Source organism: Pelodiscus sinensis, chromosome 26, assembly GCF_052426305.1.
Source record: "Pelodiscus sinensis isolate ZL-2025 chromosome 26, ASM5242630v1, whole genome shotgun sequence".
NCBI classification, from domain to species: domain Eukaryota; kingdom Metazoa; phylum Chordata; order Testudines; family Trionychidae; genus Pelodiscus; species Pelodiscus sinensis.
In genome coordinates, this window is record NC_143077.1 from 9,191,309 (window position 1) to 9,204,958 (window position 13,650).

A 13,650-nucleotide genomic window follows, 5' to 3' on the forward strand; every position below is an offset into this window, starting at 1 on the left:
GGGGACTAAGTGTCCCCCGCTGACCCTGGGCTCCATGGCTTTGAAATGCACAAGAGCCCCCGCTGGGGACTCTTGTGCATTTCAAAGCAGGAACCCGCATGCAGCCTGGAGTCAACGAGACTTCCTGCTGGCCCCAGGCTGTATGTGGAGTTCCGCATTCCTCCTTTGAAATGTACAAGAGCCCCAGCAGGGTTGGAATGCGGAAGTGCCTATCGACTAGTCCGTTAACCACATTTTAACATCCTTAGCCAACAGTAAACAAAACTGACTGGCCATCTAGTTAGGAACATAGTAATTACCATACTGAGTCCTGGGACAGGACAATGATTTGTCTAGTTCAGAGGTTGGGACCCCTCATGGGGTTGCAAGGTTACTACATGAGGGGTTGTGAGCATCACCCCAAAACCCACTTTGCCTCCAGTATTTATGATGGTTTATTAAATTAAAAAAACATTTGTTATATGTTTGGGATGGGTACACCCAGAGGCTTGCTATGTGAGAGGAGTCACCCACCAGTACAAAAGTTGGATCTGGTTTGATTTCCGTTCCCTGTTTCAGAGGAAGGTATAAAAAAAACCTTGTATGGACAACTGTGGAATAATCTGACTCAGGAAAGGTTGTTCTTAGGTTTTGCCTTTTAGTTGAATGGTTTATACTCCGAAGCATAATTATGTCCCTTATCAAATTGTCTAATGTAATTGCATGTTCATGTAAAAAAAAAATCTAATAATCTTTGAATCATACTAACACCAGGCTACTAGCTTGAGGAAGTGAGTTCCACAGATTCATTAGTCCTTAAAAAATCCTCACATCGTTTTTCCTCTCATCACCTTTACATTTCTCCTCTTTCAGTTTTATTGAATGTCCCCTTGTTTAGTCTTGTCATGCGGACAATTTTAAATCTACAGTAGTGCCTCTGACATGGCTATTCCCAAATTATATGAAATTATCATTTTAAAATAGTCCTTACCTAAGTTTTTGCCTAAGTATTGTTTGCCTTGTATGTGTAATCATCCATTTTATTATCTAGGCACAGAGAAGTGTCACTGGATTTTCTGATCAAATCAGTTTGCCAATATCTTTTTTGATTAGAATATTCAATGGCAAAGAGGTATGCCATATTTATAATTTGCTAGATAACTGTTTCTTTGGAGCTATTGTGCTTTGCCATTGAAGTAGTCAATGAAATACTATACAAGAGCCCTGTGATTTGTGGGGGTCAGCACAGTATGCTCAGCAGCTGCCCAGCCAACCATGGGTAAGAAAACCATATTACAAGGGTCTTTAACATGCTAGGATCATGATCCTGTAGCACCTTAGAGACTAACAAAAATAGTATCATGAGCTTTTGTGGGCACAGTCCGCTTCTGAAGAAGTGGGTTGTGCCCACAAAAGCTCATGAAACTATTTATATATTTTTGTTAGTCTCTAAGGTGCTACAGGACCATTATTTAAGGTTTTTTTAGTTACAGATTTACACAGCTGCCCCTCTGACACTATGATCAGTTCATCAAACATAATGCACTTGTTACGGTCTATCAGGATTGTGTGTGGTTCTGTGTGTACAGCCTGTCATTTTCATGGAATAATGGCCTGCCAACTTTGCTTTAAAAAGCAGTATAATGGAGAAACTTAATTGTTTTAAAACAATTATCAGGATTAGGAGATCTTAGAATACTGTTTATGGGAACGCTGTAATAGCTTCATTCTCTGCTTTATTTTTAGGAGGATAGATATTTCTCCCAGTACTTTCAGAAAACATGGATTCACTCAAGAGGAAACGAAGAGCTCCAGAGAGTCTGGCAACAAGGTGAACTGTTGATCTGATCAATAATTGAACTAAATGAGTGCATTGGGCATGAACTTAACAGTGATGCTTTTGTTTAAATTACTCTCTACTTAAGTTTGTGTTTTTCTTTTAAGGATGGGCATAATTCTAAAAATGAACTACAAAAGGGTTAATTTTTATTAAAAATGTATCAACAACCTTTGTGAAGTGGTTAGAATATGGTAAATGACCCCAAAGTCAATTGAGGTGAGATTGAGAAAAAAAGAGAGGATATTTGGAACAAGTGCCCATGATGAGAGAAGAGACTTTTTGTGATATTTTTCCGCTTGTAAGTATTATTAAATCAATTGTATACATGCGATATTTCCAACCATGTTTTCAAAAGACATGCATGTCAAAAAGGAAAGTAAAAATAAATCCATATCTAAACCAAATACACTATTACTAAGAAGATAATAAATCTTGTTCTAACACTTTGCTGTTAATTTCTATTGATTGCTGTTGTTTTAACACTCAGCACCTGTTCTGAAAGAACAGGCCTCTGGGAATCCAGTATATTAGCTCTAATGAGTAGAAGAATGTTAAGCCATTATACAGTCTATGAACAGTCATAAAAATGGTTTAACCTAATATGTCACATTTTTAGGTTTTTAACCTTTGTTCACCTTCATACATATTTACAGTGAAGAGATTTAAACAGTCCTGCTGAAACCTTGTTTCATATATTTGTTTTTGATTTTTTTCCCCAAACAAACTTGTGGCTTGACATGGACGATGGTGAGATGAATTTGATGGGCCTGATCTCTGAGCACCAGCTGGGCAGTGTTATAACAAAAACATGGTTTTCAAACAGCTCTCCAGTCCTTCATGAAAAGGATGTGCCCTCACAAACGCAATAGGTGTCTTCTGTGCTACTTAAGGTTGCTGCTGTTGATTTTGTCACTTACCTATCAACCATCGTTCTGGGAGCATTTTTGCTCTGAGTGATAGTTAAAACCCTTTGCCTGGGGAAAGCAGAAGAGCAAACAATACAAACAAAGCACCAACTCCCACTCCTGCTGCTAATTGAAATTAATCTTTATTTAAACAAAAAAAGTGTTTAGAAATTCATGTAAGTAAAACATTTAATTGCTAGAGAATTACTAATCCCTCTTTTTATTTAATTCAAGACGTATCTAATTATCTGGTGTATGTTGCAAATCAAGTTATGCAGTTCCCAAGTATAGGACTGTGCAAATAGTCTAGAGCCTGTGTGGTTAACCCAATAACTATTTTCCTTTTGCAAAGGAGAATTTTTAATTGAAAATTGGTATTAGGACAAGTGATACACACCCTGAAAATTTCCTCATTGGCTAAATTTAAAAGATTGTAGCTATTGTTGAAGATTTTTCTGCATACAATTAACTATACTATTCTTGACTATTCCTTTTCTGGTTATTGGCTATTTTCTCTTCATAATGCACCGTTGTAACTTACTTTAATAGACCTGCTAGACAGATACATGGAGGGGAAAATCTTGTGTAGAATGTCCCCTGGTTCTCTGAAATAGAGAGCAACTGGCGTGTCATGCATAGGGTGCTGCTGAAAGGGTGTTTGGTTTCAGTTGACAGCGATTAAAAAAGTTTCTAAGAATGTTCATATTTCCCAGAATAAACTTAATAGCTGCATTTTTCAGGCCTCTGTGTAACTCTGCCACTTGAATCAGTAACAATATTGTTAGCATCACATCTTCCAAGTGGCCAACAGCTGTTGCTTCTCTGTCAGTGCTGCCTTCAGGTCTAGCATTTGAAAATGTCTTCTGTCCTTCATAGAGACAGGTCTAGTTTGTATAAGGAGTGATAGGATGGGGAGGAATTCTTTGAATACGAGAAACACAAAGAGCTAGGGCTGTATATGCACCCCAGTTGTGACACAATCAGTTGGACCTGACTCCTTTAGAAGACCATTAGCTGCTAACATTAATTTTAGCTAGGGTTATGTATCACAGTGAATCTTTGGTCTCCTGATCTCTCGCCTCCTGTACTATCAAGCTAGGTTTATACTATTTTAAAGGGGCAGTGTGTATATATAAATAAAATATGTAGGAAAACTGAAAACTTCAAATAAATGTTATATTCTTGTAGTGAATCATTCTGCATCTGTGAATGGTTGGTTTATAAACTTATGCCCGCTGGATGTCTCTGCACGCTATAGCAAAGTAATGGTGCTGAAATCTTTGACAAGCTGCTAGACCTTTCTGTTAAACTTTCACCCATTCCCTGCCTTTGCAGACTGAAGGGAAATATAAAGATGACCCAGTTGATCTGCGCCTTGATATTGAACGCCGTAAAAAACATAAGGAAAGAGATCTTAAACGAGAGAAGTCGAGAGAATCGGTGGACTCAAGAGATTCAAGCCATTCAAGGGAAAGATCAACTGAGAAACCTGAGAGAACTCACAAAGGCTCAAAAAAGAAGTATGTAGGATGCTAGTCGTCATTTCTTTATTAACTCAGAGGGGTAGCCGTGTTCATTTGTTTTTAAAGTTACAGATTGTCCTGTAGGACCTTAGAGACTAGCCAAAATATATAGAATCATCCGCTTTCATGGATTAAGTGACTTAATTTTTAGATAAAACACCTTTACTGCTCATCTATAAGCTGCTGGCTTTTGAATGACATCGTGCCTGTCAAAATTGGTGGAGAAATAGCCTTTTAGTGCATATTCATAAATTGACACAATTGGCAGGCTGGGTCCTGATCCATCAAAACTTTTATTCACCGTGAATCATGAATTTTCTCATTAAAGTCAGTGTGGCTATTGTGTGCTTCAAGTTAAAGCACATGCCTAAGTGCTTTGCTGGATCATGGTAACAGCTCAACCTCATAGAATTATTCTGTAATGTTCTTCTAGCCATGTGATTGCTGACAATGTTCTTTCTTCTTATAAAGGTACAGTTTGCAAAGTTTCTTATGTAACCCAAAATGCAGCTGGATTTCCTTTACAAATGTGTTATAACTGGAAACTCTTAACAAAAAGTGCCTTGTCGGCTGAGTGTTTTATTCCCCCCTTCGTTAATGGTTCATGTCGAGATACCTACTGGAGAAAGGAGTCCAATAGGACAAATAAATTAGTTTTGGCTTCATAGCTGAACAATAGGTTTAAACACCTCTGTGATCAGAGAGCACGACTCCGTGGACACAGTGACAGAAGACCTGAGTTGTACTAGTCCCAGCTCTGTTGCTGACTTACTGTATAACCTTAAGCAAGTCACTTTCCATTTTCTCTCTTCCCGTGTCCTGGTTGTTTAATCTGTAAGCTCTAGGCAGATATAATCTGTGTTTGTACAGCATCTAGCACAGTGGGTTCTGTTCTCTGTTGGGCTTTTGTTAGGCTACCTTAGTACAAATAATATAAGCTGAAAATGTCAGATGGATCCTTACAATTTGTCTATGGTTTTAAGAACAAATCCTGGGAAAAGGAGCTGTCCTGAGATCTCACTGATCTGCACTTTATAGCTGATCCTGGGCCGTTAGCAGTTGTCACTTTGGCTGTGTATGGATATAATAAGGGAAGGCGGAGGAATGGTAGCATGACTTCAGAGTTGAGACAGTGATTTTTGTCGTCCCCCCCCCCCCATCTCCCTTTCATTCTTGATACAGGAAACACAGGAGAGTGCGTGAGCGATCGAGATCCACTTCTTCATCTTCACAATCTTCTCGTTCATACAAAGGGGAGGACTACCCTGAGGAGAACGAGGAGAGGGAAGAGAGCACCACAGGCTTTGATAAATCTCGGCTTGGGACAAAAGAATTCACTGGCCCAAACGAAAGAGGAAGAGCTAGAGGGACCTTCGTAAGTTACCCCCAAAATATAGCTAAAACCTTTTGCATAAGCCTTTGTGCAAATTGCTGCTTTTACCAGGTAAAATGTGATCTGAAAGGTGACTGGAAGTACAGTTTTGGCTGTGATTCTGCACTTGGTGGTTGTTCCCAATCACCAGCACAGCATAAATTCTGGAGATTGAAACTAGTGGTCCTGTTGCTGATGCCTGAGACCATATCCAACCCAGTCAGATCTTGTGTGTCAGCATTTGCTTAGCAGCACTGACAGGAGTAAAGACAAGCTGGTCTCTGTGAACTTATAATGGAGACATTTTAATGACTCTGGCTATAATTTCACTGGTTCCTTTGGAAATGGCTCGTGTTTAAATTTAAATAGTCCTGCTGTGTTTGTGCATTGTATGTGTGAATGCCTTCCCCTGCACACTTGACAAGTGCACACAGCTACTCCTAGAAGTACACCGCTATATGATCAGATAAGAACAAACGTATTACCAATGGATAATGAGAGTGGTAGGTGTCGTTGTATGGCAAGGCTAGAGGTACAGTAAACTCCTCCCTTCACATTATGGTTCTGTTCCTGAAAAATGGTACTTTAATTGTTATGGGAAAATTGGGTTTGCTTAATGTAAATAGGGAGGTTAGGTTCCAGGGGACTTTCTTTTTAAGCATACAAAAGATAGAACAGGTTGAATCTCTCTCGTCTGGTATCTTTGGGACCTGACCGGTGCCATACCAGAGACTTTCTGAACCGTGGGAGGTCAGTATTGTCTAGCAGCATTACCAACACTTCCACTGCTTACTGGGCTCTTAGAAGACATTCAGGGATAAACTGGAGCTAAATCACAGCACAGAACAAATTAAGCCAGGCCTGGTGACTGTGGGAAACTTGGCCATACCCAAGATAAGTGGACATCCGGCTCACTAAAATCGTGCCAAAATATGGATTTTGCCAGATGAGTGTGCCAGACGACAGGATTTCAACCTGTGTTATACATGCAACAAGGAGGCAAGATCAAATCAGTATCTTAGATGCCTATATACAAATGCGAGAAGTATGGGTAATAAGCAGGAAGAACTGGAATTGCTAACAAATAAATATAACTATGATATCATTGGTATTACAGAAACCTGGTGGGATGGGACGCATGATTGGAATGTTGGTATGGAAGGGTATGGCTTGCTCAGGAAGGACAGACAGGGAAAAAGGGAGGAGGGGTTGCCTTGTATATTAAAAATGTACACACTTGGACTGAAGTGGAGATGAACGTAGGAGATAGCTGTGTAGAGAGTCTCTGGGTTAAGCTAAAAGGGGTAAAAAATGAGGGTGATGTCATGCTAGGAGTCTACTACAGGCCACCTAGCCAGGTGGATGAGGCCTTTTTTTAAACAATTAACAAAACTATCCAAAGCCCAAGATTTGGTGGTGATGGGGGACTTCAACTATCCAGACATATGTTGGGAAACTAACACAGCGGGGCACAGGCTATCCAATAAGTTTCTGGACTGCATTGGAGACAACTTTCTGTTTCAGAAGGTTGAAAAAGCTACCAGAGGAGAAGCTGTTCTGGATTTGATTTTAACAAATAGGGAGGAACTAGTTGAGAACTTGAAAGTGGAAGACAGTATGGGGGACAGTGATCATGAAATAATAAGAGTTCATGATCTTAAGGAAAGGTAGAAGGGAGACCAGCACAATTGTGGTAATGGATTTCAGGAAGGCAGATTTTGATAAGCTCAGAGAACTTGTAGGTAAGGTCCCATGGGAAGCAAGACTGAAGGGAAAAACAACTGAGGAGAGTTGGAAGTATTTCAAAGGGACGTTGTTAAGAGCCCAAAAGCAAACAATTCCGCTGTGTAGGAAAGATAGAAAATATGGCAAAAGACCAGCTTGGCTTAACAAAGAGATCTTGCACAATCTCAAAATAAAAAAGGAGTCATATAAAAAATGGAAACTAGGACAAACAACAAAGGATGAATATAGGCAAGCAACACGGGAATGCAGGGGCAAGATTAGAAAGGCAAAGGCACAAAATGAGATCAAACTAGCTACAGGCATAAAGGGAAACAAGAAGACCTTTTATAAATACATTAAAAGCAAGAGGAAGACCAGGGACAGGGTAGGCCCACTGTTCAGTGAGGAGGGAGAAGCAGTAACAGGAAACTTGGAAATGGCGGAGATGCTCAATGACTTCTTTGTTTCGGTCTTCACCGAGAAGTCTGGAGGTGTGCCTAACGTGGTGAATACAGGCAGAGAGAGGGTAAGTTTAGAAGATAGGATACACAAAGAACAAGTTAAAAATCACTTAGGAAAGTTAGATGTCAGCAAGTCACCAGGTCCTGATGAAATGCATCCCAGGATACTCAAGGAGCTGATAGAGGAGGTATCTGAGCCTTTAGCTATGATCTTTGAAAAATCATGGCAGACGGGGGAGATTCCAGAAGACTGGAAAAGGGCAAATATTGTGCCCATCTATAAAAAGGGGAATAAGAACAACCCAGGAAACTACAGACCGGTCAGTTTAACGTCTGTGCCAGGGAAGATAATGGAGCAGGTAATTAAGGAGATCATATGCAAACACTTGGAAGGTAATAAAGTGATAGGGAATAGCCAGCATGGGTTTGTGAAGAACAAGTCATGCCAAACTAATCTGATAGCTTTCTTTGATAAGATAACGAGCCTTGTGGATAAGGGAGAAGCGGTGGATGTCATATACCTAGACTTTAGTAAGGCATTTGATACGGTTTCGCATGATATTCTTATTGATAAACTAGGCAAATATAACTTAGATAGGGCCACGATAAGGTGGGTGCATAATTGGCTGGATAACTGTAGTCAGAGAGTTGTTGTTAACGGTGCTAAATCCTGCTGGAAAGGGATAACAAGTGGAGTTCCGCAAGGGTCTGTTTTGGGACTCGTACTGTTCAATATCTTCATCAGTGATGTAGATATTGGGATAGAGAGTGCGCTTATTAAGTTTGCAGATGATACCAAACTGGGTGGGGTTGCAACTTCTTTGGAGGATAGGGACATAATTCAAAATGACCTTAGCAAGTTAGAGAAATGGTCAGAGGTAAACAGGATGAAGTTTAATAAAGAGAAATGCATAGTGCTCCACTTAGGAAGGAACAATCAGTTCCATACATACAAGATGGGAAGTGACTGTCTAGGAAGGAGCATGGCGGAAAGGGATCTAGGGGTCATAGTGGACCACAAGTTGAATATGAGTCAACAGTGTGATGCTGTTGCAAAAAAAGCAAATATGATTCTAGGTTGTATCAACAGGTGTGTTGTAAGCAAAACTTGTGAAGTCATTCTGCCGCTCTACTCTGCACTAGTTAGGGCTCAGCTGGAGTACTGTGTCCAGTTCTGGGCGCAACATTTCAAGAAAGATGTGGAGAAATTGGAAAGGGTACAGAGAAGAGCGACAAGAATGATTAAAGGTCTAGAGAACATGACCTATGAAGCCAGGCTTCATGAACTGGGCTTGTTTAGTTTGGAAAAAAGAAGATTAAAGGGGGACATGATAGCGGTTTTCAAATATCTAAAAGGGTGTCACAAGGAGGAAGGAGAAAATTTGTTCCTCTTGGTTTCTGAGGACAGGACAAGGAGTAATGGGCTTAAAGTGCAGCAAGGGAGGTTTAGATTGGACATTAGGAAAAAATTCCTAACTGTCAGGGTGGGCAAATATTGGAATAAACTGCCAAGGGAGGTGGTGGAATCTCCCTCTCTGGAGATATTTAAGAACAGGTTAGATAGACATCTGTCAGGGATGGTGTAGACGGAGCTTGGTCCTGCCTTGAGGGTGGGGGGCTGGACTCGATGATCTCTCGAGGTCCCTTCCAGTCCTATAATTCTATGATTCTATGTATAGTATAAGTTTTAAACAATTTTAAACAGTGTAGTACAGAACACAGCAAAGATGACCGTGAAGCTTGGTCAAGGTGGTGGAGTCAGCGGACTACTTCCCCAGGAATGTCTTGTTTCTAAATGATGATCTAGCACAGAGCTGAGCCCTCAAGGGGTTAATACTTTGCTGTTAATGTAGTCTCACATTGTAGAGACAGCATGGGCTGAGGCAGGAGGAAGGAAACACAATAGGTGCATGGCAGTGGCTGCAAACACTGCCCTGCAAAACTTAACATGATAAGGAACCCACATTCTCCTGCTGGAATGCACCCCTCTGTCCTGGCTGCACAATGCCAAGGTGTGGGGGCGGGTGAGAGATACAGACACACAGTGTGTGTGTGGGAGGGGTAGGGGGGGGCAGACTGATATGCATTGCCCCTTTAAATACGCTGACCCCACTTCAAGTACATTGCCTGTCTGAGAAGACCCAGAAGTCCAGACTCTAGCTGTGAGATCCTGCTCTGTGGAGATAGGGTAGGGAGTGTGGGTCTTGATGTGGCGGGGCGGAGGGGGGGAAGCCGACATCAGCACACACATGCCCATCCCTGCACAGCAAGCAAGAGGGTTGCAGGAGCAGCACCAGCAGAGGGCAAGGTCAGAGTCTTAGGCACTGGCTTACAGGGAACTTAGGGAAACTTATGGGGGGCTGCCAGCCCACCCTGGTTCCAAGTCTCCACAAGGACTAGCTGATTGTCCAGGAAATCTTGCAAGTCATGGGGAAAGCAGGTAGCCAAAGATGTTATAAGGGAAATGAGTTGAAAATGAGCATGTGGTCTAATAGATAAGCAACAAAACAATGTTAATCAGGGCAATGTTAAGTGAGGAGTTACTGTAGCTAGAGCTGTGTGAAAGAAGACTTAATGCCATTTCTCTAAGCAATTTTCTCCCTGCTCTTCTCTTTTTTCTTCTGCTGTTTACTGCTATTCCAGTTCAGAGCAAGAGGGAGAGGATGGAGCAGAGGCACCTTTTCTGGAAACAATAACAACAATAATAGCGGCAGCAGCAATGACTTTCAGAAGCGAAATAGGGATGAGGAGTGGGACCCAGAGTACACACCCAAAAGCAAAAAGTATTATCTGGTACGTGTCTGAAGAAGGCGGATGTGTATGAACATGCCTTGCTGTGCATTTGGTTTGCTCTTACAGGTCACGTGTAGTTTTCGTAGGGGGAGGGGACCGGCAACCATCAAACCATTTAAAATACCGTTTCTGGGGTTCTCAAGTCACCCAACCCCCCACAAGAGGCCTTTAGAAATCTTTGCTCACAACTAGGGAGCAGTCAGCTCTGATCATTGTTTGCCACTAACCAAAATCTGGAGGGTTCAGTAGAAGAACATATGCTTCACAGGAAGTATGGAAAATCCATCTTAAGCTGTTAGAATCTATCTCGCAGCTCTGTGCAGTGCTCTGCTTCTTCTGGGATTGGTTAATGCTATTTGCTTTTATTGCTGGCTGTAGCATTCTTTCATTTTCCATCTGCTAGTCTGGCAAAATCCTGCATGAGTTTCTCTTAGGGCTTCTCACTTTTGAGTTAGCATCAGTTTTAAATGGCTTATTTGCTGCAACCGTGTTTTCCCCCTCCCCTTCTGTTGGATATTTGTGATTGCTCTAATCTTTCTTCAGAGTTATTATAAAGGTCATATATGGCTTACCTCTAAATCACGCTAGCTGTCTCTTCTCCTGCCCTCTCTTCTGATTGCTCTTGAAGACATAATCTTTATTATGTACTGTATTGGTCTTTACTTGACTAGGTACAATATTTGGGTCATGTAACCAATCCATAATCCTAAACTAAATTAGCTGTCCCAATAGCATCTTCCTCTTATGCAAAATGTTCCCAAAAGTTTTTTTTTAAATTGTGTTGTAAACATAACACACTATCAAAAGAAAACATCTGAAAATGGTTGAGAAGCTGTTCAGAAGGGTGAGGTGGGACGAATATAATGACATATGTAAACTTCCATAAAATAGCTTCCGAGCTGTAGGCCCATCAAGTCTAGAATGTGTTAGTGCCACCAGTGTCCAAGCTAGTCCTGAAAACTGCTGAGAGCTTTGTGCCAGAAAAAGAAACACACATGCACGAAAAGAGTGGAAAGCAAGTGGAGCAATTCCCTTCCAGCCTCAATTGGTGGGCCGCTAATCAAACACAAACATGTATTATTTATGTGCTGAATTCACTTGTCTGCTGACTTGAGGCACATTGCATAACATAAGGGGACCTGGTTTGTGCTGCAGCGTGGCACAGCTTAAATCAATCGGGATTATTTTGGGAGATGATATTGTGCCTCTTTATATCTTTCTCGATGAAAGTGGTTTGTGAATGTCCTGTGACCTGGCTGATTTCCTCCCTGTGCAGCACGATGACCGGGAGGGTGAAGGTGGTGAAAAGTGGGTGAACAGAGGCCGAGGCCGGGGTGCCTTCCCCCGAGGAAGAGGTCGTTTCATGTTCAGAAAATCAAGCACTAGCCCCAAGTGGGCCCATGATAAATTTAGTGGAGAAGAAGGCGAAATTGAGGATGATGAAAGCGGAACAGAGAACAGAGAGGAGAAGGACAACCTACAGTCAGCTGCTGACTAATCAGGAGGTCTGCATGTCCCTGAGCATCCTGGCAAGGCGGAAGAGGATCCGGCTAGGCAGTGTTGGAATCTGCCAGGGTAATGCTGACATGCTGAACAGAGCTCTGCAGAGTAGCTCTGAAATGATACTAACTGCGTTTTTAAGATTCAGCCTCTGTACATGTGGACTGGGATTGATCACTTACATTCGGATCCACTGTTGGAGTATATCTTTCTTCCCAAAGACTTTACCTTCTGGACAGAATAAGGTCCAATATTAAGTGTGATCCTAACATTTGTCTCTTGTGACCTTATTAGATGGTCAGGTTTTTTTTTTGTTTTTTTGTTGTTGTTTTTTTTTGGCATCAGTCTTTGACGACAGTGTGAGTTCCGGTTTGTGCCCAGCTTAACCCAGTATCTTGACATTTTTTGTTTCTCTCTTATAATTTGAGGTGATAAAGGTGGGGATTAACTCATCTGCTTAAATTTTTCTCCCCTCCTGTCTATTTTGTTTTTTAAATTCATACTCTACTTATTTTAGGCCTTTGTGTATGTAGTTAAGATGGCTAATTTTGGAAACTATTTTTGGTTCTTATAAGAAAACAATGAAGCACGTGAATAAACATCTAAATGTTAACTTGGAGTTGGGACCAAACTGCTATGATTATTTTTAAAAACTAATTTTTTGTATGTATTGGTTGAGTTTAGAGCCTTTTTAAACCACCTTATTTTTTTTCTTTTATGCTAAAAATTTAAAGCTAGCATGACAAAAGTGCACCCTGCTCTTCTCCCATTTTAGTGCATATGCTGCTAGAACTGGTTCTTGTATGGGGGAATCCCAAACTGCTCGTAGGCATTGTGTGAATCCTCTGCAGCTGGTTGTGAACTTAAACGTTCTTTCGAGGGTTAACATAGTTTTCTAAGAAACTTCTGAATTCTACTAGGTTAAAATATATAAAAGGAGAAGAATTTTTTCAATATTTTTATTAACCTTTTTCTAAAACAAAAGAGCAAATCCCTCCTGTGCTGGCTAAGGAAAGTTGTGGTTTCTTTTACTTTCAGTTTTACATTTACAATGTTCTGAAGAGGTTTAGCAAATAGCTCTATGGCAGTTGAGTGAGTTAGTCTGTTGGGAGGAGAGGCATATTCATGCACAGGTATAGTGTATGCACATGTTGTAAAAAGACAGCAGCCTCTTTCCCTTCCATCTCTGCCTTCCCAGGATTGCTGTGTACCCTCCCCCCACATCCCCTGCTAACTATAGTTTGTTTGACTTGAACAGTTCCTGTTTAGTAAATCCCTAAAGATTGTTTCAACTCCTCATGCAAATAAAAATTCAATAAAATAAGTCCTCGGAGTAACTCCAGTTTATTTCTCTTGCTGATTATGGGGCCTCCCCTCGTTCCAGACCTTTGCCTTCCAAGTGCAGAGGGGAAGCCAAAAGTAGTCAATGCTATGTCCAGCAACAGGGCACAGTCCTAGAGCAGCTGCTGCTGCTGCTGTGGGAAATGGAGGCTTTACAAACCGCTAACTGATCTGAAAGACGAATTAGACTCAACCACACTGACACAAGGGG

General features: G+C 41.2%; 1 protein-coding gene across 8 annotated transcripts in view; it reads left to right on the forward strand.

Moving 5' to 3' along the window:
- The window catches only part of THRAP3 (thyroid hormone receptor associated protein 3), an 87,731-nt gene extending 74,308 nt beyond the window's left edge, over positions 1-13,423 (forward strand). For all 8 annotated transcript variants that reach the window (XM_075908869.2, XM_075908867.2, XM_075908872.2 and 5 more), the window contains 5 exons: positions 1,726-1,810; positions 4,060-4,244; positions 5,430-5,622; positions 10,449-10,598; positions 11,875-13,423. In XM_075908869.2, coding sequence (XP_075764984.1) covers positions 1,726-1,810; positions 4,060-4,244; positions 5,430-5,622; positions 10,449-10,598; positions 11,875-12,096 — 835 coding nt within the window. In that variant the 3' untranslated portion in view covers positions 12,097-13,423. The remainder of the gene's footprint in view (positions 1-1,725; positions 1,811-4,059; positions 4,245-5,429; positions 5,623-10,448; positions 10,599-11,874) is intronic.
- Positions 13,424-13,650: the final 227 nt, after the last annotated feature.